The sequence below is a fragment of the Cyphellophora europaea genome (genome assembly GCF_000365145.1).
Source record: "Cyphellophora europaea CBS 101466 unplaced genomic scaffold supercont1.3, whole genome shotgun sequence".
Lineage (NCBI taxonomy): Eukaryota > Fungi > Ascomycota > Eurotiomycetes > Chaetothyriales > Cyphellophoraceae > Cyphellophora > Cyphellophora europaea.
The window spans coordinates 2,499,913-2,523,960 of record NW_008481809.1 but is presented as its reverse complement, the minus strand read 5'-3'; the positions used below and the strand labels follow the sequence as shown (position 1 = coordinate 2,523,960).

Below are 24,048 nucleotides of genomic sequence, written 5' to 3'. Positions count from 1 at the left end.
GAGGAGGAGGAGGAGGAGGAGGAGGCGGAGGACGCAGGAACTTCGGCCTGCCGCCCCATGAGTTGCTGTACCTTTCGGATGGAGAAGCCTTAGGAAGAACTGGCCCACGCCATCCCCGGACAGCACCACAGCGCTAGGGTCATCGCTAACACGACCCCCGCTAGTGGGAGATCCGGCCAGATAGCGCCAAGACGACTTGACAGCAGCTCCCGGGACTTTGTGCTACCTGCGCAGCTTGACAAGTGCCCTTCCCAGGACTAGGCGGGCAGGCTATGGAGTACAGACCGGGTTGTCGTGACCGAGATGCAGCATATGTTGCAGATAAAACGATCGGTGTGCTCCGGTTGGACTTCGTTTGCCATGGTCCGAGAAGCACTTGCACATCACCAATCGGCTTGGAGTGCGGTATCATGGTATCATGATCCCATTTGCTTCAGTTCCGGGTATGATGAGCCTAGACTCTGACCGCTGCATTGCGACTGTGCCAGTTCGACAGACGCTCTACGGGAAACTCAACCGAAGAACTGCCAAAAGCTCGATGGCGGCTTCGCGCACGGACCTGCAGCTGCAGCAGGGTAGGCTTTGAGGGGGCTCGTATCAGGCGATAGAGGTCCGGGCTTGTAGCTAGCTTCTCCATGGTTTTCGGTGCGGAAAGTGATTCGTTGGAGATGTACTTCCGGCCTTTCTTGCAGTGGCTGCCATAGGTAGGCGAATGGCCCTGTGGTTTGGCAATAGATGCCAGATGGTTTTTTCCACAGCAGCGATACTGGCAGTGGAGACAGACTGTGTAGTTGCCTTTGCTGTTGAGTCTTGATCGGTGAGCGCGGCCTTTGCCACAGCGGTGTGTGACTGTTGATTTGTCCCCTCTTTCGTGCTGAAATCGATGATGTTCAGTATGACTTTTGCACTTACAAAGCCCACCGAGCGCATGAGGTGCAGGATGGCCCTCGCGAGATACGCAGGCTGCTAGTTGGCGAATCTGCGCTCGGAGCGAATGGCGTCTGTCAAGTTCCTCTGCCCAGTCGATGGCGTGCATGTGGGAGGCGACAAGGAGTTGAAATCACCGCGACCCATATAAGGCTCGAAATGCGGTACTGGTAATGGTGTGGGGGCGATCCTCAATCTGGTATTGAAAGGCCATATTGTGTGATCCTCTGCGCCTGCCACACCTGCCAATTCTGGTTTAGGGATTGGTCTGGTGTTGAGATGCACCCGACGGGAGGCGAGATATCAAGCCGTCCAACATGTCCAGTCACCACATGTATTCATGCAAAGCGGCTGGTGCTGTAGGACGATCGCCAGGATGGAATTCAATGCTGCAGGAGGGCTGGTGAGAGTTGACCTAAGGGCCAGCGATCTGAGCGCTATGAGGCAGGTCGTCAAGACCCGTCCGAGATTATCTGGGTGCGTGACAACATGGGGACTTTGCGTTACGTGGACAAGGGTCGCTCCTTCTCGCCATCTGTCGACTTGTACGGCTCTAGGATGCTGGTACTGGTCTTGAATGGAAGCCGTATGCTCCTTTTCCATGGGCAATCGCTGGGTCGCGAGGATGGAGTATCCTTCGAGTTCTCGGCTTTCGTAGACAGAGCAACAGCATGGTTTCCTGCGTCTAAGTTGACGGTTCTCGTCGGCAACGCCGAACTTGACAGCTGCTGCATCTTCCATAAAAGGCTTGCCGCTAAGCATACGCCTATAGACGGGGCAAACGGATGTAGCCTAAGTGCCTGTACCTTGTCCGAGATTGGCGTTTTGTGAAGTGATCCTCGACGCTGATCGAAGGGGATACGAGATCCTTAGAGTAATAAGGGGTTATGATTAGTAGCACAGGGAACATACTTGTCCAAGTCGAGCTAGAATTCTTCCGGCTTCTCTCCCCGTCCGGCTCGATGATCGAGAGCCGAGAAGGCCTGGGCGTCTAGGCCGTTGTGAATGCTAGGCAAAGACTAGTGGTGCTCGGTTGGGGAGGAGTGGCTGCCAGTGGCGTTGAGGCTTGCCGCACAACCCTGGCAACAAGCTGTTACTGGCCTTCGGCACAATGCTTGCATACAACGTTCAGTCGATTCTCGCCTGCACTTGGCCTCTGGGCGTGTGGTCATGGTTTCTCTCTGGCGTGTAAGTGCGGCATGTTCCGGCGCCGTGCAATTGTCTCCTCAGCTTCGACGACTCGTACACAGCACGAAGTGAGCCTGACAAGCAGAGTGTGTAAAACGGAACACCGGATTGCCAGCTACGAGCACCCACAGAGGAGCCGGGGAAAAGGACCAGTAGTTGCTCGGAAAATTATTCGGCTGCAGGGAATGTCAGATGAGCTACCATGCCAGTGTCTGTGAGGTGCTAGACGAGGTAACGGGGCAGTGCTTCTCTTCATCTGTCATGCGGTTGAGGAGTTGGGACGAGGAAGGGTGTCATTGTGCGCGCCAAATGCACGTTGCAAGGATGCATTTCGCATCCTGCCTCGGGGCTGAGATCGTGGGTGGAGGTGAAACCGATCCAATGGAGACGGCAGGGCGCACGAGCCTTTGCCGTCGGAAGTAATGGTTCCCAGATCTGCAGACTGGTGACTGGCGACTGGGAGTGGGATCTAGAGATCTACGAAGTAGATTAGGTAGAAGGGCGGGGAAGCTGACCGATGGGAAGCAAAGCAAAGGATAGGCAAGAGCTTGAGAACTCAGGCTGGGAACAATTACTCGCGAACCAAGGTACTTTCCTTGCAGCAGCCACTGGTCTTCGTCCTTCCCCTCTGCAGGTCTGCAGGTCTGCAGGTGTGTACTGTGGCGGTTGGCTTAGACTTTGTGCGGATCTCGGAACACAATCTGACTGGTTGGATTGGGGGCGATGCACATCGAGGGACAGCAGTCACGTCGTTGTCGTAAGTTCCCAGAATCTACCTCTAGCTGCATGTATTAAATGCTTGCACATCGATGATAGAAGTGCATTGAGCTGGGATGAAGTCGAGATCAAACCTGCTCGAAGTGTTGTACGGCCCTTGCGTCCACCCGCAGGAGGTCGGGGTCACGCTGTCACGCTTACGTGATCGCTGACTGGCGAGGCGGGCGGCACGAAAGCTATACGAAAACGAGCCCTGCAGAACAGACATGGGACGAGCACGTGTGACTGAAAGAGCAGGAAGTGATAGAACCCAAGTTCGTGAATCTGGCCCAGATTAAGTTACACGTGCTACCTGCTGCGTGCACTGCGTTGCGCCAATCTACTGTACAGTCTCCGGCCGACTGGCTTCTGGCAAGCTAAAGTTCGGTCTTGAAAAGAGAGGTATCCTACGCCATCACAGGCGAACCCCAGTCCCAATTCTCCGTCTTCAAGAAAAAGTCCTTCATCTCACCGTCCAAATATCGGTCCAGAAAGCTATGTATCGCATGTCCACATTAAAAGCGTGTTTTTCTTTGGCGGAATCCCCAAGAGAGGGAGTCCTGTGCAAGGAGAACGCTCGGTCGTCCAAAATTCCATCTCTCTCGCTCAAATGCTCGTCGAGGCGCCAGACACAAAAGAAATAGAAATCCTGCTTCAACTAGAAGCAGTTCAGTCCACCACCCTTCTTCTTCTTCTTGTCTCCAACCGTCAGCAACCTCATCCGCTCTTCCAGTTGAGCTCGGGCAGCCTCGGCTTCCCGTCGCTTCTTGACTTCTTCCTCGACTGCTTGCACGCTCAGTCGCTCGCTCTTCTTCTCTTTCTTGAGCCCAGTAATCTCCTCCTCCATTGCCCAAGCCTTCTTCTTCCACCCCTCGGCATCAGCCCGGAGCTTATTCGATTGCGTCTCGAGATCCACGAGCGCCTCCTCGAGAGTCGCCGTGAGTTGCTTCTCTGCATGCAGGTGCTTCTCGATCGTTCGGATCCGCCCTTCTTGATCCTCAATGAGCGCCGACTGACGTTTGAGCTTCTCCGCCGATGCAGAGTCCCGGTCCTTGGTGCCCGAGTTCGGAGGCTGCGATAGCGTGACCTCCTTGGAGGTATGCCGGGACTGTGGAGGTGATGGGTTGCTGGCCGCAGCGTTCTGGATACCAGGGAGAGTTGGAAGTGGAGGAAGGGGAATAGCTGGTGGCGGCGAGGGCAGCGACGCGATCGATGCTGACTTGCGTAGATTAGAAGACAGCGAATTGGACCGCTGCTGAGCATCCGTAATCGGGGGAGACTGAGGCCGCTGCGACTTCATCGTGTTGGTACGTGACCCTTGGTCCGAGTCGTTGTACGAGGCCCGCTGTGCGCCTCCCAAGTCTTTCTCCAACAGTGCAATCCGGTGTTGTGCTTCAACCAGAGCTTGGTTGCCTTGGGCCTGGATCACCGATACGCGGTTATGGTGCTGGTCGAAGCTGTTCTGAAGCTGCTGCTCCAGCTCTTCAATCAGATCGTTCTTCTTGACCTTCTCTTCGTTGAGATCATCAATAGCAGCTTCATGCTTCTTGATCAAAATGTCTTTCTCACGGCTGGCCTCTTCGTGGTTACCCACTTCGTTGGCCAGGTTGCGAATAGTATCCTGGTAATTGGCCACCTTGGTGTTCAGCGCCTCGATCTCCGCCTCGAGCTCTTGCAGGTTCTGACGGCCGGTTAGTTGGCGTTCGAGCTCCAAGTTGGTACCTTGAAGACGTTTAACGCTCGCCGCGATTGCTGCCTTCTCCTCAGCCAGATCCTGAATGTGGTTGGCAAGCATATCAGCAGTGGTGGGATGACCCAGAGCTTTCTGTGCATCCCGCACCACACTGTCGAGGATATCTCTGCTGCCAGAGACATCGTCACTGTATGACCTGTTAAGCTTGTCGTGCTTGGCATTTAACTCGGCAATCGTGTCATCGTAAGTTGCGAGTTGGCCGGCATGGGACAGCTTCATTTCCTCGATCTCGTTGGCGTGAGCATCGTGGAGCGACTTAAGTCCATGCTTGTGGAACTCGACAGCTGACTTGGCCTCCTTGAGCTCAGTCTCCAGCTCACCAATACGAGGCTTCAAGCTCGCGACTTGTGCGTCGCTTGACTTGAGTTGCTGGGACAGGGCGGCAGCATCCTTGCTCATCTGAGTGTGCAGCTCGACAAGTTCGGCAATTTTCTCCTTCTGGGATGTGGTCAACGATTGCTGTTCATCAAGCGCATCTCTGAGTCCCTGGACAAGTTGCTCATAATTCTCCCGCTCCTCCTTGAAAGCGCTGGCGGCGGCTTCAGGCTCGGGCGAAGCACCGTCGACTCCCCGGTGTGAAGCTTTGATAGTCTCAACCGAAGCTAGCGCCGTGCTGAGCTCGGCTTTGGTGACTGCGAGTTGTCGAGCAGACTCATCAGCCAAGCCTTTTGCTGCGTCGTGCTTGGTAGTAATATCCTCCAGCTGCATCTCGAGGCCTTTGATACGGTCTTGCGTCTCACTGGATTCCTGCGGCACGGAAGGAGATTGCTGACTAGAGCGCTCGGTTTGCAAATTGCGCAATTCGTCCTGCAGTTCCTGCTCCCTCTTATAGTAGCTTTCATGCAGCGACTTGAGCTCGGTCTCCTTCTGAATCAGCTGATCACGCATCTGAGACACCATGGACAGGTCGACCGGAGACCCAGCCTTCATGCTGTTGCGTTCGCGCGTGAGACCTGAGATGATGGTCGTCTTCATGTCCATCTCCCGCTTAGCGTTCTTGACGTCGGCCTCCAGGGCATCAATCCGATCTTTGCGCGTCTGGAGCTCGTGGCCTGCGGAGGTCAGGTGCACCTCAAGAGCCTCCAGTCGATCGGGCTTGTCGTCCAACTCCTCCGCCAAAATGGTACGAAGGGAGACGATAGATCGCTGACCACGATCGACGCCTGAATTTGGTAGCGAAGTCATGCGTCTGAGTACGCCAGGATGCATAGTGCTCGGGCTAGGCGAGCCTGGGCGAGTAGCCTTGCTGACTTCCGTCTTGAGCTTCTCGACTGTGCTGAGAGCATCCTTGTGCTCGGCTTCGAGAGCGCTGTACTGCTCCACAACCGCACTTTTCTCACGCTCGTGCTCAGCCAGAAGACTCTGAAGTCGCTCGATCTCCTTGGAGGCAACTTCTCCGGACGGTTGCTGCTTAGAGACGGGAGTGATGTCGGTGTCTGCTGATGTATGCGACTCCCCAGCCAAGGACAATTCCGAAGAGAGCGAACGCGAAGATGACAAGTGTCCGCCATTTCGGCTGTCCTGTATTCTTGCGTCTTCTAAAAAAGTTGCCGGGTGAGCGTCCGGCATGGGACTGTTGTCGGGGTCTTGTTGGGGTGCGTGCCGGGCCTCGTCCATGGAATCTTGCTGCATCTCAGCGAGAGCACGGAGAGCTTCTTGATACTTGGCAGACATCAGCTCCAGCTGGTTGACGGTAGACTCGTGCTCGATACGCAGGTCGAAGAGCTCATGGCTCAAAGATTCGAACTTCTCAGCGACGAACTTTTCCTGAGCGGGGCTAGGAAGCAGCTCATCTGCATCAGAGGATCGAGGCGGCGATAGTGCGGTAGCCTTCTCAAGCTGCTCCAATCCCTGCTTGTCAGTCTCCGCCTCAGGTCGTTGCTCTGCCGGCTGTTCTTGGACACTCGGCTCCTGCGGCTCCTGCAAATCATCCTTGTCCTCTTCTGGGAGCTCGACTTCTTCGGCACCTTCGACCACTGTGTCTCGCTCCATCTTGTGCACTCCGTTCGGTGTCAATGGCTCCGGTCTACCTGACTTGGCGCGGACATGCTTCTGCTTCGAATTCTTAGTGTCATTGCGCTGAACATGATCGAGCTCGTAAAGAAGGTTGTCAAGCTTGCCAAGGCTGCGTTGTCGGTCGACCAGATGCTCGAGTCGCTCGACCTCACGCTGCATGATGTCCATGTCTTGGTCGGCCTCAGCTAGACGCTCCTCGAGAGTGCAAATGTAGTCTTCAGCATTGCTCTCGCTCTCTCGGATTCTGGCCATCTCTTTGCGGAGGTCAGCCAGAATGGCGTCGCTCTTCTCGCTTCCAGAGCTCTGATCCTCAAGTCTGGCCTCGAGGTCATGGACATACTGCTCCATATTGCCCTCGCGATCCATAAGTTTCTGTACGCGAGTGGTGAGCTGGTGATTCATCGTCTCGGCATAGGCACATTTGGTCTCTTTCTCGAGCAGGGTGCTTTCTGTAGTGGACAGGTGCGATCTGGTCGTGGAGAGATTCGCTTCCATAGTTTGGATGGTCTTTTCATATTCGAGGACCATTTGCTCGATTTGCTGCTGTTGAGCCTGTGACCGCTTGAGTCTCGAGATTGCGCTCTCGCCGGTAACTGAGTTGAGTTCGTTGACGTCTCCACCAGATTTCGCTAGCTCTGAAATGAGCTTCGCATGTCGCTGACTCAACGACGTGTAGCTCTCTTGTACGTCTAGCAATTGATTCTGCAGATCTGACTCTCTCTCGCTGGGACGATCCAAACGTTCAAGAACAGCAGCAGGACGGCGCTCACCAGTCTCGGCGCTGCGAATTTGTTGCCTTAAAAAGGCAACCTCAGTACGGAGTCGATCAATCACAGCTTGCTTGTCGCTGTCATCGTTGACCTGCTGGATCTTGGGCTTGCTCTGAATATTCCGAGCACGCTGCGCGTACTGGACAGTGTTGAGAGTCTCGCTGAGATGGAATTCAGCTGGAGTAACACAGGCAATCATGTAGGTGATGGCGTTGCCACCCAGCGAATCCTGAAGCATACGGGTCAATTTAGAGTCTCTGTAAGAAACATGCATGCCAGCAGATCGCGTTGAGAGCTGGGAAATGACCTTCCCCAGGCTGGCAAGTCCAGCGTTGATAGAGATACCTTCCCTGGCACGATCACCAGTCGCTTGCGTATTCTTGAGACGCTCGCTTCCAGCCAGATCGACAAAGTGCAGCTTGCTCTCGACTGTGATGACGGGCCCGTCGGCATTCGTGAGGGCATCGATGGGCATAGACATTCGCTTGTCCTTGGGAGCAGTTGGGGCTGACTGGAGCTTGCTTCTCCGGAGGTTGATAGTGAACACAGCGTGAGATCTTGACGAGCGCGCGTTGATAGCGGTCGCATCTGTTTGTCTGATGGTGGAACCGTGGTTGAGGACACCCATGAGCTCATCAATGGAGTTGACTCTGACAGACTTGAGGCCTTCCACGAAGATGCGGCCACGGGGATCTTCACGAATCTGGACGTTTGGGCGCTCATAAAGTGGTGTGGCTTCTGGGAGCAGTAGATCGCGGGGCTGCTCGTTGTAGATTTCCACATATGTCACCGTCATCTCCCAGTCCTGATCGGGCCCATTCTTGGAGCCCTGGAGGACGTGATTGAGACTACTCACCGAGTAGCGATTAGGAGCCTTGAGACCTGTGATACCTGAGTTCGTCCTGCTGTGGGCCGGCCGATTTCCTCCCAGAGTATCAAACATGTGCTGCGCGGCGCGGGGAATGACACCCCTCGTGGCAACGTCGCGCTGATCTGAGGGGCCTGACGTGCCCATTGTGTGGCTTTTGCCCGATCCAGATTGGCCGTATGCGAGAATTGAGACATTGTACCCTTGAAGAAACGACTCGACACTGTCTTGTAGGTATTCCCAGACGCCTTTCTGAGTAGTGTCCTCGCCGAATACGCGATCGAAGATGAAGAGCTTGCGGCCTTGCGGCGAATCGACACCGAGACTCGTGGGCGTAGTCACCTGGACCATAGATTTCTGGAAACGTTGGGGGATCAGGTCGAAGCCGGGGTCAGTAGGACCGAGCGGAGGTCGGACACGAACGGCTGCGATGGCTGTCAGTATAGACTTCGGTAAGGTCGAAGCGCTAAAACTCACCAACTTTGACAGACGTATTGCTATCTTCATCCGACAATCTGCTGGCATTCTGCTTACTGCTTTGGCTCATGCGGCTGTAACTTCGAGGTGGGCGCATCATGGCACTCTGAGGGCGTTGTTTGGATAGAGGTCCATCGGGTGAGGAAGCACCATACATCGACTGCGGTCGTGAACGGGTGACGGCGTCCGGCGACCCAGGAGGGGATGCGACCATCATGTTGCGGGATCCCGCAAGGGAGATGTTGAAGGTCGAGGCCTCAAGGTGGTGATGGCGTAGGCTAGGCTTGTGAGAGAATCGAAGAAGAGCAGTATCTTAGGGGTGGCATGGACGGAACGCGTCTTGTTGGTCGGCAACCGCAGTTCGGGCCAAAGATGTTGTCGCAAAAGGGGTCGCAGGAGCGATTGCGAGGCGGGCCAATAGCAGTGGTGTTGCAGTGAGACTAGATTCAGAGCGCGAAGGATCCGGCCGTGGTGACCGGGATACCACTATGTTCCCTCAACGCCGATTGCGCTGGTGCTTGCGCTGGAGGAATGTAACAAAGTACGAGGCAATGGACAACGACAGGTAGAATCAATCCGAAGAATTTACCCGCTGGAGCATTCAGGGGATATGAAGGCAATCGCAGCAGGGCCCGAGACTGGCTGCGCTCGTGGTTGGCACTGCCGGCGAACCTTGAGTCAAGTGGAGGGCAATCTCCAGGCAAGGTCTAAGGCCCAAACGGAGCAACGCTGTGCAAAGCGCGTCTGGGCGCCGACCTAAACTGCTTTGGAAGCTTGGACCGCCTCAATTTTGGGGCGCTTGACGAATTGGAGCTGCCCTACTGCAGGGGACGAGGTACCAATTGGCCGGCTGGCACTCTACCGACCCGAACCCTGCCCTGAAATCCCCTTACGCTTTACTGCTTGCGGCTTTCGTTTTACCACTCGCGCATCGTCCGTCGTCGCGACTCGAAGTGTGCTGGGTACAAGTACTCCGCACTGAGTACTTGTAGTACTGTCGTACGGGGTAATCCGTACACATCAGCTTCCAAAAGCATGCGCAGATGGTGATCCGCGGGCCGCTTCTCCAGGACTTGCTTTACGAGAAGATGCTTCGACCAGCCCTCAAACAGCTGACGCTGAGGTTATTTATTGCGCCATGCACTTTCACGGACTACTGCACGCCGGATGTGGTAGACTTTGATGATAAGATCTGCTCTCGTCTCTACTGCATACTCTATACCCCTATCAACCAACTCTAAACCGAGCAGTCAGCCGAACAAATAACAATTGCTCAAGCGGCCTGCAGGATCATGCTGGTAATAGAGCATCGGACCCCCCCTCTCTGTTGATACTGCCTACTCCGAGTTCAGACATGTCCTCGACAAAACCTGCCCGTCACCCCGGTGCAGTCCGTACCCTTTTTTCTGAAACAGCTGCTCACAAGCCAGAGCCTCGCTTGCCTCTGCCCCGCCTAGCCGAGCAGCGCTATTCATGCACAGTCGTTCTCTTCCGCCTGCATCGGCGGGTAAAATGTCCGTTTGGTATGCTCCAGACTTTAAAACGCTGAGTAGTAAAGATACTTTGGCCGATCCCGTCTTCATGTCCCTGCTGACAGCACCAGAAGCGAATCATGGGTCAATGACTCGAAGTAGATCCCACGGGAGCTGGTCTGGTACGGAGTATAGGCCACCTGCTCTTTGCTCGGGGATTTGGTCACCTGCATATGCATCTGCAAATGCTCCGGCCGACATGTCGCATCCGAGCGACCTCTAGCGATGTGCATAGAGATCCGGTTGTCACTGCCAAGCCTGCTCGGTCTTGTATATGCTTCGACTATCGACTCCTTCTTCGCCCTGTTTGGTCGCCCTAGTAGGCAGCACATCAAGGCGCGACATCCCCCGCTTCAGGTCGGCTGTTCACTTCGGTTTCGCTAGGAGGGTCGCTGTCCTCCGCGCTCGAACCCCTCGATTCTTCGTCGCCGTCCTTGGTATCTCCATCGACACCATGCTCGTGCATGTATGCCTCCAGCTCTTTCGCCATTTTCCTCGAGAACCCTGACGCCTCCACTTGTATGTCTAGTCGCCTAGTGTTATCGCTGCCGACCTTTTTCTTGATCTCGCTGAAGAATGGCCCAGGCTCTTCGCTCACGAAGCCGAAACGCCGCTCGAAGAATCGTTTGACGCACTGAACATCGCGATCGAAGTACATCTCCGCGTTGACGTGATCAACACTGACCATCTGCGGGAAGTCGATGAGAACTGGCACAAGTTTCACCTCCTTAGCGTCTGGGCTGTCCTGCTCTTCCCTGATCATAATGTTGAACTCGTTGAAGTCGCCGTGAATCAGACCTAGTATCGCTAAACTGACCAACATCTCGATCAGCTCAGCATACAGCCCCGCCGGGTCCGGGACGCTATCGATCTGACGCAAGGGGAAACCGTCGATCAGGCTCATCACAATGTGATGTCTGTTCTGACCGAGCGGCGAGGGGACGCTTACACCTGCTTCGTGTAAAGCAGACATGAAAGCGTGCTCCTTGACTGCTGCCAACCGACTCATGTACATCCAACTGCCTGCGCCGCGCTCTTTCTGTGTCTTGGTTCGAGCATAGTCACGCTTGTTGCGCACCCCTTTCTTGAAACTGACCCGCCCCAGCCGGTGGATTTTGAGTACCCGCTGCTCGCCTTTGTCGTCACTCACCACGAAGATGTCACTCTCTTTTCCTACGCCAATCTGGTTGCCCACGCTGTAGACTGCGTTACCTTTCTGCAAAGAGTGCAGGGCCAGATAGTCGAGGCCACCGTATGTCAGCCGGTAACCATCGTATTTTGCATTTTTAACTTTTGATATCAGGTTGGCCTTTGCGAGAAGCGAGATGCTTCGTTGCACGTCGCCCACAGAAGTTTTAGAGAGAGACGCAATCAGTGTGGTAGGAACGACTTCGTGATTGCGACTGCCAGTTTCCACAGCAGTGAGGACTCGCCAGTCTGAAGGATTAAGGTATCGCAGAGCTTTCGTGTCGAGCTTCATGGCGATGTAGGTGTGTATCTCTGCTCGCAGGTCATCTCGTTCCAACGGCTCGAATGCATGTGAAGCCGAATCGCAGGCGCAAAAAGTTCTTTGTCTCGGAGATAAGCAGTGCTAGATCCGAGCTACATCATAGCTTCCACATCTGGGTCCTGGTAAGTGGGAGTGAACTGCTAGCAGTAGCCATTCTATCGCAGCGTCAGAGCTGAAGCTGGGCAGGAAGTCTTGAAACATAAGCATATCTTTCTACAAGAGAGAGAAATTTGCGAAACTTGGTGTTGGAGTTGCACGCCCACGACTTCCGCACGGGCACCGGGTGCTAAGCTCATACAAGCCCCATCAAGCGTTAGTTAAGCAATCTTAGCCGAAGAGTATCGGATCTCGCTACCTAGACATTTCCCTCTGCCCACTCATCTACGATCAGACCACCTATACTTGCGCTGTTGGAAAGGGGAGAGTGCGACAAGGCCTCCAATATCCCGGAAGATGCGGCAACAGAAGGCACGTCATTCGCCGTGTTTGGTGCTCTTCTCGCCATGATTAACGCGCGACCCCTGCTGGACAGGCAATGATGGAGCTACGGGACAGCCTGTGGACCAACAGCCGCCCTCCCAGGCTCCCACACCCCGCAGACCTCGTTACGTTTTCTGGGGGCGGCTGTTCCGTACAGGGTCTCCAAAATTCAGATGCAACGTCAACACATTCCTTTGATAAGCACGATGGGTTCTTAGTTCTGATGTCTTCGACCGTACTCACAGCTTGACTGGCAAGCACTCGGATCGCAAGGCACACGACCTTTGGCAGATATCTTAACACCGAGATTGCGCTATGGGGGCAGGTCGTTGGTTCGACTTCACTGATGCATCGCTGAAGGGCGACAATCGCTGGGCTCAAGCATCACGATGGACTGGCTATGCGGCGCCACTTGTACTGAGCTTGCTCGTGCTCAGCATCATTCAGATTGTGCTGGGTGTTCTCATCATCGTGGACAAGGACACTGATCTGACCTTGTACGGGATGACTGCTCTCTGATTGAATATACGACTGACGAGCACAGTGGCGGCGTTATCCAGACCCTTATTGTTCCTGGCTTATCCTTTTTCAACGCCATCCCTTCCGCCCATCTCCACATCCTCGCCCGATCTAACGTTCCCAAAATGGCCATCTGCTTTTCGATTCCTCTCTCCATTATTTATCTGGTCTCTTCGATCGTGTACCTGGCTTCAGGGTGCTTCAGCAAGTCAGCCCTCAATGACGCCGCAAACCACCGCCATGTATCGGAACTGCACAGGAACGAATGCCCGACCGTTTCTATGCAGACGACGTGGGACGTCATGGTGGCGTTACAATTGTTAAGCGGTGTCTTCTACGCGATCCATGCGGCGATGGCCACCAAGGTCCATTTCTATCACAAGAAAAAAGCACGAGCGATTGCGGACGGCACGCTGGTGGAAGAAGTTGACATGGAGGCAAAGGCTCGTCGGGAGCAGGAGGCCAGAGACCGTTGGCAGAGAATTGTGGACCTCTAATGTTGCAGGACCCAAACAGTCGGCAGCGCAGGTACGGATGGTTAGCGAAGATGTTTTCCCGCTGCTGTATTCGCATCAGGAGCTGCGGTAAGTTCACGTTGTCGGGACATCAATGCGCCCACGGCGTGCCGAGGTCTGTACGCGAAAAGTAGGCTTCCGGGGGCTGCGACAGAAAAAAATCCGAAGGGAGCGCTTCTCGATCTTCGAGAGGCCAGACGTCAATCATGAAGCGGGGTTGATTGAGTTTTGGATTTGGTGGTGCCCTTGCCTGAGAGGCTGTGTCATGAAATAGTCGAGACATTGGAGCGTGCCTCGACGGGAGTTTCAGGGCTGGCAAGATTGTTCCCACACTTACGCAGTACATCTTCTTGCGGCTATGATGAGATTCAGTCTTGCGATTGTCAGGTCTACGACATCGATCTGTGCCTCTCGCCCTTCTTCCGGAGTCTGCTCGTCCTCAACGTCAATGCCAACTGGACGGTGGATCTTGACGCGCACTCATATGCCGGTTCGACTGGCCTACTGTTGCAAGTTGCTTCCTTTCCGATGCGGCTGTCACGTCTGATAGCTCGTGCCAACGGGGCCAAATAATTGGCGTCATTTGTAGCCAGATTCACCTCCTCTCACTTTTGCAGTATTTAAAGTCTGACCGACAGGTGTCAGGGCTTTGCCATAGCTACGTAGCCTCAGTCTGCTGCTCGCGGACTTCTGCGCTCCATCCGCATAGAAAAGACGCGTGAGCAGAGCGTGACGGCAGTTTCCACGATACGCACGTAACACGTTGTGTTACGCCGTCTTTGTTTCTTCATTGATTGAGCGGTATAGCTCCCCAGGCGGTACATCCATGGCTTGGGTATCTGTGTCTCGACTTCTTCAGTTAGGCATTGCACTCACAATGCGTTGTGCCGGATCTGTGGAGCAGCGTTGGTGGAGGAGGACCGTCAGGTCATCTTGAAGGGTGACTCAGATGATGATCAGACTCAAAGGAACGGCAGGGAATGTCGCCGCGTGGTTAGGAAGGAGACTTTTGCCTCTTGATTTGGAGGAAGCCTAGTAGGCGGCACTAATAATTCGCAAGAACAAGGATGATGTAGTAACAGTGTTAGTAGCGGTGCTAGGGAACGCATCCCCCTGTCTGAAATAGGTCACGGCGCCTGGACTGACCATTAGATGCGGAACCGAAGGGCTGACCCGATCTGGAGTCCATTTTAGAGGTATAGTATACAGAAGGACCGGAAGGGGTTTCCAGGGGCGCAGCCTGTACCGTCGAAAAGTCCAGGCGGACGAGTGTCATAAGACTGGGCCTAAGGCAAGAAACGTCATGAGCCGCTCAAGACTGGCAAGCTCCGGAGCAGTAGTCATCAACGGAGACGTTGATGTACTTTGTGCTTTGGGGTCCAAGAGTGCTGTTCCACAAAAACCTGTCGTTAGAACAGGAACACTAGACTCTGAGGTCCGACCGGTAGTGGCAATCCAAAGGAAATCCTTCTTGGGCGCCTTGTCCAGCCTGTGCGGTCGTACTCGCAGCAAGCTTAGGAGCGAGTTTCTGTACGACTATGCCAGGCAAGAAACGGCTTTGACCCATGGAATTGGTCAGCAGCCATCGACACCACATCCAAAGGGTCAACAGTCAAGCTTCCACCGCGCTAGCCCTGACGGATCTCACGACCTTCGCAATGGGCATTAGCAGAAGCTACATGCACATGGCGGACTGGGATGCAATGACCCCAGCGCACTACGCCAGTCAGATCCAGTCGTGACGTCCTGCCCCGCCTGACGAGGCGACAAGTGTGGCTTGATACTGAGGCTTGAGGCGGAATCAGGTTCCCTGCAAGCAGCAGGGACACGTGCTACGTAAGGCTGAGGTGGAAATCAGGGCATGATGTTTTGCCACTGCACGATGACATCTGCCGTTGCGCTTGGTGTTCTCCGGCGTCTCGTCAGTCTCTGGAACAGCGACACTCTTGGAGCAGGACAAGTACGATATGGGCCATGTGACGCGATCATCAGCAGGCGCTGGGTGTGCAAGATTGATGCATGATGGAGTCCATACCCGAGTAGAATCACCGGAACTCATATTTGTGGAAGCTTCCAGATGTCGCCTGGGAAGGCCAAGTGCGGAAACGGAAAACCAATCCCTGCCTTAGACAAGTTCCGGGACTGACTGTTCCTGGTACGATACGAAAGAGCCGAACGGAAGAAGAGTGCCGTATGAGGCGGAGTCGAGGTCTAGGACAATTATCCGTACGTCACAGGCATCGACAATAACGCTGTGCGATCAACGACATAAAATTCTTCGTCCTCCCCATGAGGGTTTGATTGGCTCGGAGGCGAGATCCATCACAGAGGGACCAGCGTTCGATCGTATGGCATTTTCGATTTTCCCATGGCGTGGAAGGGGTTAGACCTTGACTATCACCTTTAGCGTGACTAAAGCACTTGCTAGATCGCCGATGTCGATGATATTAGCCTCGCGCTGACAGCTGCCCCTCCTGCTCAATGCTCAGCTGCTCAATCTCGCGAACATGATGCACCCAATTAGTGTGGCAGCCAGTCCGGGGGAAGTGGTTGCTTAAAAGAACTAGAAATAGCACTACGAGTGATGATCCTGAAGAAAGCAATACTGGGTCATGCCGGGCGAAATTGGTGATGGAGATGGTATGCTGTTGTCTGGCACCTGGAGACGCCTAGGAGGGGTATGCAGGAGCAGGCCTCCACCAAAACAGACTCCTGGGATTTCAGGGAGAAGTGTGGCGGACAACAGGGGTCACGCGGTGAAAGCGGTGCTGAAAACCACTGTCAGCCGGGACAGAACAGCGGCAAGTTGGTGTGATTGTTCAGTTACTAGGGAAAGCGCAAATACAAAACCGATCGGGGCGTAGTCGTGTTTGATGCGCTGGAGCTGGCGGAGCAGCCAAGGCGATTGGACCCCAGCTCAAATCGAGCGTCTAAGGATATGGGATCTCGATGGATGGGCACCAGCTTCCAACTTTCTTTGCAACGCCTCAGCTTCCGTCCATTCCAATGCTCCTCATTTGTGGCTGTTGTCTGGTGGCTCCGTCCGTAGGCAGATGGCTCCATGGAACGTAGAAATTAGGTACAAGAGTCGCGGTATTTCTTTGTTGATAGTTTTTGCCCCTCTCCCCCAAATTGTTCGCCCAAGCTCTTCCATTGTACACTATACGCAATTACATCTACACTGCGGTTGCACCTAGTGACCAGACGCCATCCTCGATTGTAGACACGAGTTATCCCCCGTCTACAAACGGACTCAACGCGGAACTAGTTTCACCGGCAGCCCCGTTGCAGCAGCAGTTTCGCGAACCTTCTGAGGCCGATCCAGGCAGTGTCGATCGGATTGGTGGCAATTCTACCACTTCTGCGGCGCCTGCCCCTCCCTTCGAGCTTGTGCTTTTTATTTGCACCCTCACATTCCGAGACAAGCGGTCAACTCTTCGACCTCTTCTTTCCTACCCTTCACGCTTCCGTTTATTCCGGATCACTCTGCAACCCCGCTGGCTCTCTACGGACAGCCTGGCGTGTTTACTACCTCTCGCCTGCTCACTTGACCTTGGGTTTCGCCAGGTTAAAGGCATATTCAAGTGAACCGCAAGCACGTCAACAACGCATTTAGTCACCATGAATTCCGTCGCCGGGTTTTCCACATCCGGTCCCCCCTCTTCCGCTGCCAGCGTCACAGATCTGGACGGCTACACTCTCCGAGAGGGCCTCTTCAACTCGTACGGACCCACCGAGGAAGATGAATTCGGGTTCGATCCTCCCGAGCAGAAGACATCTGCGTTCCCTAAAATCGATCAAAGCTACAGCCCTCCCGACCTGTCTTTGGGCGGCTGGCCCGGCTTCGAGCGCGAAGACGATCTCAAGAACTCACAACACGGATACAGTATTGACAAGCTCATTACACAGAATCTGCCCAACACTGCGATTTCAATTTCGCGCTATGGCCAGGTCACCCCCCCTCGAACAAACTCGACAGGTAGCGGTTCTCGGACGATGCTCAACTCAGCATCTGCGTCGCCCAAGTCTAGCTCTGTACCAGCGCGGAGAAAACGCTCATCGAAAGCACAACTTAAAGAGTGCGATGCACCAGCACCCACGCCTTCAGGTCGCAAGCGGAAAAGCACTCGCAAAGCTTCTGCCAACACTGAGGAGTACAACGGGCCGGACGACACAAAGCGCAAAGCTTCTCTTGAGAAGAATCGCCTTGCTGCAGCCAAATGCCGCATCAACAAGAAAGAGAAAACCGAGCAACTACAGCGAGACTCGCACGATAAAGCGGTCCATAATGCTTTCCTGAAAGATCAAATCATGCACATGAAGGAGGAAATTCAACAGATGAATGCCATGCTACTCGCACACGCCAACTGCAAAGGTTGCAAATCTCCCGACGAGATCCAAAGTCATCTTAGCCAACTCAGCAATGAGTTTCTTGCCGGCCAGATGTCTTCTCTGGGAGGAGGCAACTACGGCGACTACTCTCAGATGGCAATGGATGGTGTGCCGCCTATCAGCCAGGCGCCTATGATGAGTGAGAGCTATTTTGACCATGACCCCGCTCTGCTCAACCCTCCCCTCCCAGATTTTGATCGGACAGCCGATTTTGAGGTCCATACACCTATGCAGACCGATTGAGCGCGTTCAGTCACCCCAAATCTGGTCTACAGAAACACGGACTAGCTATTGCTATTACTTTCTACATATGGCGCACTACAGCGTCCCCTGAGCACGCTCAAATGAGTGCTTCTCGTCAAAAAGTATCATTACATCTTTGGCTCCGTGTACAGACCGGCTTCCAGCACTGCGGCCCAGCGCCCCAGTGCCCGTGAGTCATCTGTCGGGCATGTCTTCGAAGAGACGAGCGTGGGCGCTCAGCTCCCTTCGCTCCAGCTGCAGAAGCATTGACATGTGCGGCAAGGATTAGGGAACTCTGGCTACAGATCGGAATTACTACTGTCAGCTTCGCTGAGGGGACTTCAAGTAGCTGGCAAAGCGGGGCTGCTGCTGGAGAGATGTGGCTGCCGAAAGAGGGGCACAGTAGAAGTCTCTCGAGCTTCCGGTGCCATGCGGTGGCGCTGCCTCGAAAAAGGCAGGTGAGGCCTCGGCACCATGAAAGCGTACTTGGTAAGCGAGAGTCTGGAGGTTTGACGAGGAGCACTCAAAGTCTGTACTCAGACGGTTTCCAAGCAGAACGAATGAAATGTACATAATGATTTACCAACCATTTTCCCTTCATGCACGTCTGCCTTGCTTTTCCGGTTGTTGTCAGCTTGCACTTGACAATTTGATAATATATTCGTGCAAGGGGTAGAAATCGGTCGCAAACCTTTTGGACGCCACAGAGGATGGCCATGCAGGTCTGTGATCGGCGCTTTCACTGCCTGGCTGACACAGCTCAAGCCTCGAGAAGAGGGGCTCTCATTGGCACGGCTCTTTCATCCTGCGGCTGCCATGCCCGTTCGGAATTGTTGTCCCCTTTGCTCGATTGCGCTGTTCCAGGCTGCAGAATTCTTCAACGAATTGACATGAGCGGAACTTGCCACCGGTGATAGAACTGCGGCAGGTCGTGAGCTTGTGCTGCTGAATGACCCAATACTCGAGCAGGCGCTCCAGCTACGGCAGACCGTAGAGTAGCAATTGCCTTCAACAGGCAAGGCGGGGCAGCAGCCGGTAGGGCAAGCACCAGCGGCTGTACATCCTCCCTTCTCAAATCATTGGCTTCGACGGCCCCCCTCTGCCGTACGTGCTTCCAAGCAAAAGGTGGCACCTATTCAGTACTCCCGTTCTGCCGCTGCCACCCCTTCGTCCCACATTTGAACATCCTAGCCCCTCCATCCGGATATCGTTTCCATCGCGTCATCTAGCATGATACAGCACCATACTGGATACCTGAAGTTCCTTCGAGAGGCACTACGCAAGCGGCTTGCGTATTGAGCTTGACCACATCTAATTCACCGAGTCCCACCGACCTCCCGCTGGCCAAGACTTGCCACCCCCTGACCAGCTGGACCAGATATGCGAATATGCTTTTCCAGAATACCCTGCAGACACTACTGTAGCTAAAGCAAGTACACGGATACTCGATCTTTGCTAATAGCATCTCGATAATGACGCGGAGATCTGCGCGACACGGTTAGTATCGCTGCAGCATGATGTCGTCGACTGCTTCTGGCTGCGTTCCTGTATGCGCTCGAACAACGTATTACTCCGTACCTGACAAAGTAGTCCCTACAGAGCGAGCCGTCATCCGTCCGCTGGGAATTGGTTGGGGATTAGACCATCAACATCTTCCTCACTGGGAGAAGCGAAAATGACTACGCAGACTCCATAGCAACAGGCTCCAGAATGCCTGTGGTTCCGATGCTTGAGCTGGGGCCGTTCGACGGCTTACATTGCAGTACATGGGCCAATATTCATCTTCCCCGAGTTCGAGCAACATCAAACCGCCGATCCCTCAACGCCGGTCACATCTGGCGGCGGCCCCGACCCTGGCCCAGGCCTTACGCTTTCTATACCTCATTTAACCAGCCTACGGGAGAAGCCCTCGACACAGCTGAATAAAAGCGACAGCAATCCTTTGTGGCTATCAATTCTTCAAGAAGCAACCGTACACTTCTGACTGATGACTCGCCGCGGATCTGCCATAGTAAGCAGTAGCATGGCCCTTCCCAAATGTACTACTGTGGCTATGTACAATGGATATACATCCCTACCTCCGCGAACGAACCCTAAAAGAATTGAAATCCCGTAGGTTGTATTGTAGATTTACTAGCGCTGCGCTGCTATTCCTTATGACGGGTTACTTTTGAGCGAACTGACTCAGTGGGATCAATTCGAGCCGCCGAACCGGCGCATGCCGGATTAGGTCGTTGCCTCTTACCTAGCTACGGTAGTAGCCCCAAGGTAACCTACTATGTGCTACAGTTGGCGGTCTGCTACAGGATGCGCGGTTGGCGCGATCTTGTCAGGAGCCCTGTCTGGCTTCCTTGCCTCCTCCGTGGGTTTGAGAGTGCGGCTCTGACGAATTGATATGGTAGTAGTATAGCAAGTCATGGGGACCCGTTCATTGGAGTCGTATGTAGTTAGACTTTAGCAAGATGGGCACGATAGCAATATCAGATGAAGAAGTGTGATGGTCTCTTCGATTTTTGTCGCTATTCGTAAAAACGTCTTGACCACATGCCAACAGAGCAAGGGATCGATATTCGAGCCTTGGGCAAGGAGCCCTCTGGCTCGATAAAGTCTGTTGATCTCCTTCTGTGGCTACGGCCAGATTCTGCTGCAGCTTGCCACAGTGTCCTGATTGCATTTGGGGAATTGTGTTTGCGGGACAGGGCCCGCTCCTGGCAGAGTCGTCTCCGTTCGCCTGCGTGTTTCCAGATAGACCCGGGCTGAGGGCCGGGTGCGGTTGCAAAAGCCTTCGTAGAATCTGGAGATGACACAAATTGCCCCAGCGTAGCCATGTATTGCCGAAGAGGCAGAACGACTGATGGGGGAACACTGTGCGCCATCTTCGTCCACATGATGTTGCCTTTCCTGCCCGCGACCATCATCCCGTTGACATGGCGCTGAACCACAGACACCACAGCTGTCTTCAGTCGTCTACCACTTCAACCGTCGCGCCCGCTGAGTCTTCAGTCCCATTCAGGCACCGAACCTTGGTGAGATTGGTCACATCCATCCTCGTCTTGCACTTTCTCAGGACATCTTGTATGCACTGCTCCACCCGCAGACAAGTCCAGCGCGCCTTGTCGTCCGGCACGATCATGCCGCGAATGCAGTCCTTGACCGTCTCCCCGAGGCCTGGCTCATGACCCTCGCTCTCAATCGTAGCCGCCAGTGCCTTTGGGAGCCGTCCCCTCTGCAGGTCTCTCAGGACGTGCAGCCGCTCAGAGCTGGTGTTGCACTGCCACAAAAGCTCGACCAGGATCACGCCCATGGCATAGACATCGACTTTCTCATCGACGGCGGGTTTCGCCTTGTGCCCGTCGCCGTCCGTTGGCTGAGGCGGCCTGTAGTACTCTGTTCCCACGAGTTTCGCCGGTGACGAAGATGGGCTTGTGGGACTGTCGATCTTAACGTCAGACCGCGCGAGCTCTGCTACGAGCCCAAAGTCGCCGATGCGAGGATTGACGTGATACTCGTGGTAGTCAGGGCAAGCAGAGCATGAGCCGACGTCGTAGAACCCCTCAGAGGTCGTATAGCCGGTTGATTGATCGACGTGCGACAGGAAGATATTTCCGGGCTTGATGTCACGATGGATGAGACCTTTGGCGTGGATATATTGCAGGCCACATAGAATGCCTAGAATGATGCGAAGCGAGGGTACGAGATGGAAGCAATGCCGTCGCTGAGGCGACCCGGGGGCACTGCTTGCCGTTGCTGAAAGCGGAGCCAGGTACTGCGATAAGGTCATTGGATAGAGTGACATCTGTACATGAAGTACACAGACAGTGTCATCAACGTTCGATTCAGTGCTGGCACTCCCTTGTACTAGCCCGTCCGTGAAAATTTGCGATTCTCGAATCGACGTACTTTTGTCGAGTGCGTCGTCGATGGACCAGCCACTCGCTACGTCATTGGCATAGGAGGGCCGGCGTGAGCTGTCGAAGCCGAAAACAATACCTTCGCTCTGTTCCGGCAGGGCTGGTCTCGGAGATTCGTGTGGTCGATCTGCGAGCAACCGCCGACGGTTCAGTGGAAGAGAGGTGTGCATCGGACCGCTCGAAAGTCTGGGCGAGGATCTTGGTTCCTCGATCCAGGTGGCATGATACCGAACGACATTGCTGTGGTCCAACTGCGCGAGCGCTTGCACTTCCCTCAGAACGCTATCAAGCTCCGCATGCCCACCTTGCTGGTAGCTCCGAGTCAAGCGAGGGCTCAGAGGAATTTTCTTGATTGCGTACTCTTTCCTATCAAACAGGCTGTGGGCATGATAGACGCGTCCAAAACCTCCTTTGCCTAGCAGCTTGAGCTGTTGAAAACTTGACTCGTAGTGACTTTGCTGCTGAGGCCGCGAGACGGTGAGAGCCCTGTCTGCATGAGGGGATGAGATGCCCATATGACCAGTACTCATGATGAGATTGCCTAATGATGCTTCACTGTAAGCTGCATGCTGTGTTGCGGGACGCTTATTTACCCCCACAAGAGCAAGGCTAGCATCTCCTTCTCGGAGTTGTAGATTCTGTTGCGCACGCGAGATCCCGACGTCTTTGATGTTCCTCAGGGCAATGCTGTCAAGCACCGAGAGGTAATTACGGTTCTGTGCAGAACGGCTGTTGGTGGCATGGGGTGACGGTATGATGCCATTCTGAGCCAGCGTGTGGCTGGCATCCGAGTACAGCTCACGAGCTAGCGCCTGCACTTCTGCAGAGTCGCGTGTGAAGCTGGCATCAGGATGTGTGGAATTCAGAAGATCCGTAGCTCGATTCTTGTAGTAGTCCTCGAGCAGTGCTGTAAGCATGTTGTTGCGGTGTTGATCAACATCTAGCACATTTCTATCTTCATCCGTGTGCGGGAGGGCAACGCTGGCATCGGTAGGGATGGACTCAGTGGTAGCGAGTTCGATGTCATTACTGTTGAGATCGCCCTCGGTATCCTTGGTGGAAGGCTCCTCAATCTCGACTTCCTCCGCACTTGATTCTGAGTCCGAGCTCGAACTGTCCTCGCCAGGACGCCGAAAGAACGCAGAGCTCATGTCGCGGTCCAAGAAGCGAGCAAATGCTCTTTTCGCCTAGATGGGTGCAATGATATCCCCCAGCAGTCCCGTGGCCTGGGCCTTGATAGGACTACCATTGGTAACCAAAGGAATGCAATGATAGGGTCTGTAGGGACATGGAGATCGTTCAATAAGGTGGCCGCAGTTGGCCTGGCTTTTGGGCAGTCAAGAGCCTACCCGCATGGTCAAAAACTCCCCCGGGACAACTGTCTTGGCGGTAAGGCAAGAATCGCCACAGGTTTCGATGGAGTTCTCCTGACACGTTGACTACAAGGCAGTTCCAAGGGCGTGCATGATGATTTCAGCTTTGATCACTAGTAAAAATCAATACGTATCGACCCAGTTGCGGTTCAGATCTGTTGACAATACGAGGGATGCAAGTAGCCTCTCTCAAGGACGTGCTCGACCTCGACGGCGCCCAAAGCGACAGACGTCATCATGCTTGGCGGGCGCCTTTTAGGCAACCATGCCGCTAACACCAGGCAGATCCATCACTACGCGTAGCCTTTGTTGAAATAGGATACAGAAAGGCCGGCGGTCATGATGAGAGCACCACGAACACACCTTTAGTCACAAGATGGCAGCCCGCAAGATAACCGACACCGCATGGGGACTCGTTCCACACTTCCCAAGCAGCTCTATCCGAGACACTGTCAACTTTTACACCAATGACTTGCACTTTCAGCTGGGCGGCATAGATCCAGAAGACGCAGACGAGCCCAACATGTGCTCAGTATTCATCGGCATCGGTGCGATGAAGGGCAATATTTACTTCTTCCAGAGCCAGCCAGGGGAGAAGCTTCATCCTGCGAAAGCAATGATCGCACTGGGCACTGAGGCTGTCGACGAATATCACGACTTGTTGAAGGCCGAGGGAAAGGTGAGGATTGTCGATCCCGTCGAGGATAAGCCTTGGGGTTACAGACAATTCGAGGTTGAGGATCCAGACGGGAATCGTCTGCAGTTCTTTCGATTTCTAGAAGGGGGAAATCCCGGCCCCTCCGATGCTTGATGCTATG

At 54.3% G+C, this 24,048-nt stretch overlaps 6 protein-coding genes across 6 annotated transcripts; 3 read left to right on the top strand and 3 right to left on the bottom strand.

The window, feature by feature from the left end:
* Positions 1-3,529: 3,529 nt before the first annotated feature.
* HMPREF1541_03875 (uncharacterized protein) lies at positions 3,530-8,972 on the bottom strand (the record flags this gene model as incomplete). The annotated part of the gene is made up of 2 exons (XM_008718223.1): positions 3,530-8,703; positions 8,756-8,972. 2 exons carry the CDS (start codon positions 8,970-8,972, stop codon positions 3,530-3,532), a joined length of 5,391 nt encoding a protein of 1,796 aa, XP_008716445.1.
* A 1,646-nt stretch (positions 8,973-10,618) lies between these two features.
* Positions 10,619-11,767, bottom strand: HMPREF1541_03874 (uncharacterized protein; the record flags this gene model as incomplete). The annotated part of the gene is made up of 1 exon (XM_008718222.1): positions 10,619-11,767. One exon carries the CDS (start codon positions 11,765-11,767, stop codon positions 10,619-10,621), a length of 1,149 nt encoding a protein of 382 aa, XP_008716444.1.
* An 825-nt stretch (positions 11,768-12,592) lies between these two features.
* HMPREF1541_03873 (uncharacterized protein) lies at positions 12,593-13,293 on the top strand (the record flags this gene model as incomplete). The annotated part of the gene is made up of 2 exons (XM_008718221.1): positions 12,593-12,774; positions 12,822-13,293. The coding sequence occupies 2 exons, from the start codon at positions 12,593-12,595 to the stop codon at positions 13,291-13,293; spliced, it is 654 nt and encodes a 217-aa protein (XP_008716443.1).
* A 3,639-nt stretch (positions 13,294-16,932) lies between these two features.
* Positions 16,933-17,946, top strand: HMPREF1541_03872 (uncharacterized protein; the record flags this gene model as incomplete). Its single annotated transcript, XM_008718220.1, has 1 exon — positions 16,933-17,946. The coding sequence occupies one exon, from the start codon at positions 16,933-16,935 to the stop codon at positions 17,944-17,946; it is 1,014 nt and encodes a 337-aa protein (XP_008716442.1).
* A 2,959-nt stretch (positions 17,947-20,905) lies between these two features.
* HMPREF1541_03871 (uncharacterized protein) lies at positions 20,906-23,008 on the bottom strand (the record flags this gene model as incomplete). Its single annotated transcript, XM_008718219.1, has 1 exon — positions 20,906-23,008. One exon carries the CDS (start codon positions 23,006-23,008, stop codon positions 20,906-20,908), a length of 2,103 nt encoding a protein of 700 aa, XP_008716441.1.
* A 598-nt stretch (positions 23,009-23,606) lies between these two features.
* Positions 23,607-24,041, top strand: HMPREF1541_03870 (uncharacterized protein; the record flags this gene model as incomplete). The annotated part of the gene is made up of 1 exon (XM_008718218.1): positions 23,607-24,041. One exon carries the CDS (start codon positions 23,607-23,609, stop codon positions 24,039-24,041), a length of 435 nt encoding a protein of 144 aa, XP_008716440.1.
* Positions 24,042-24,048: the final 7 nt, after the last annotated feature.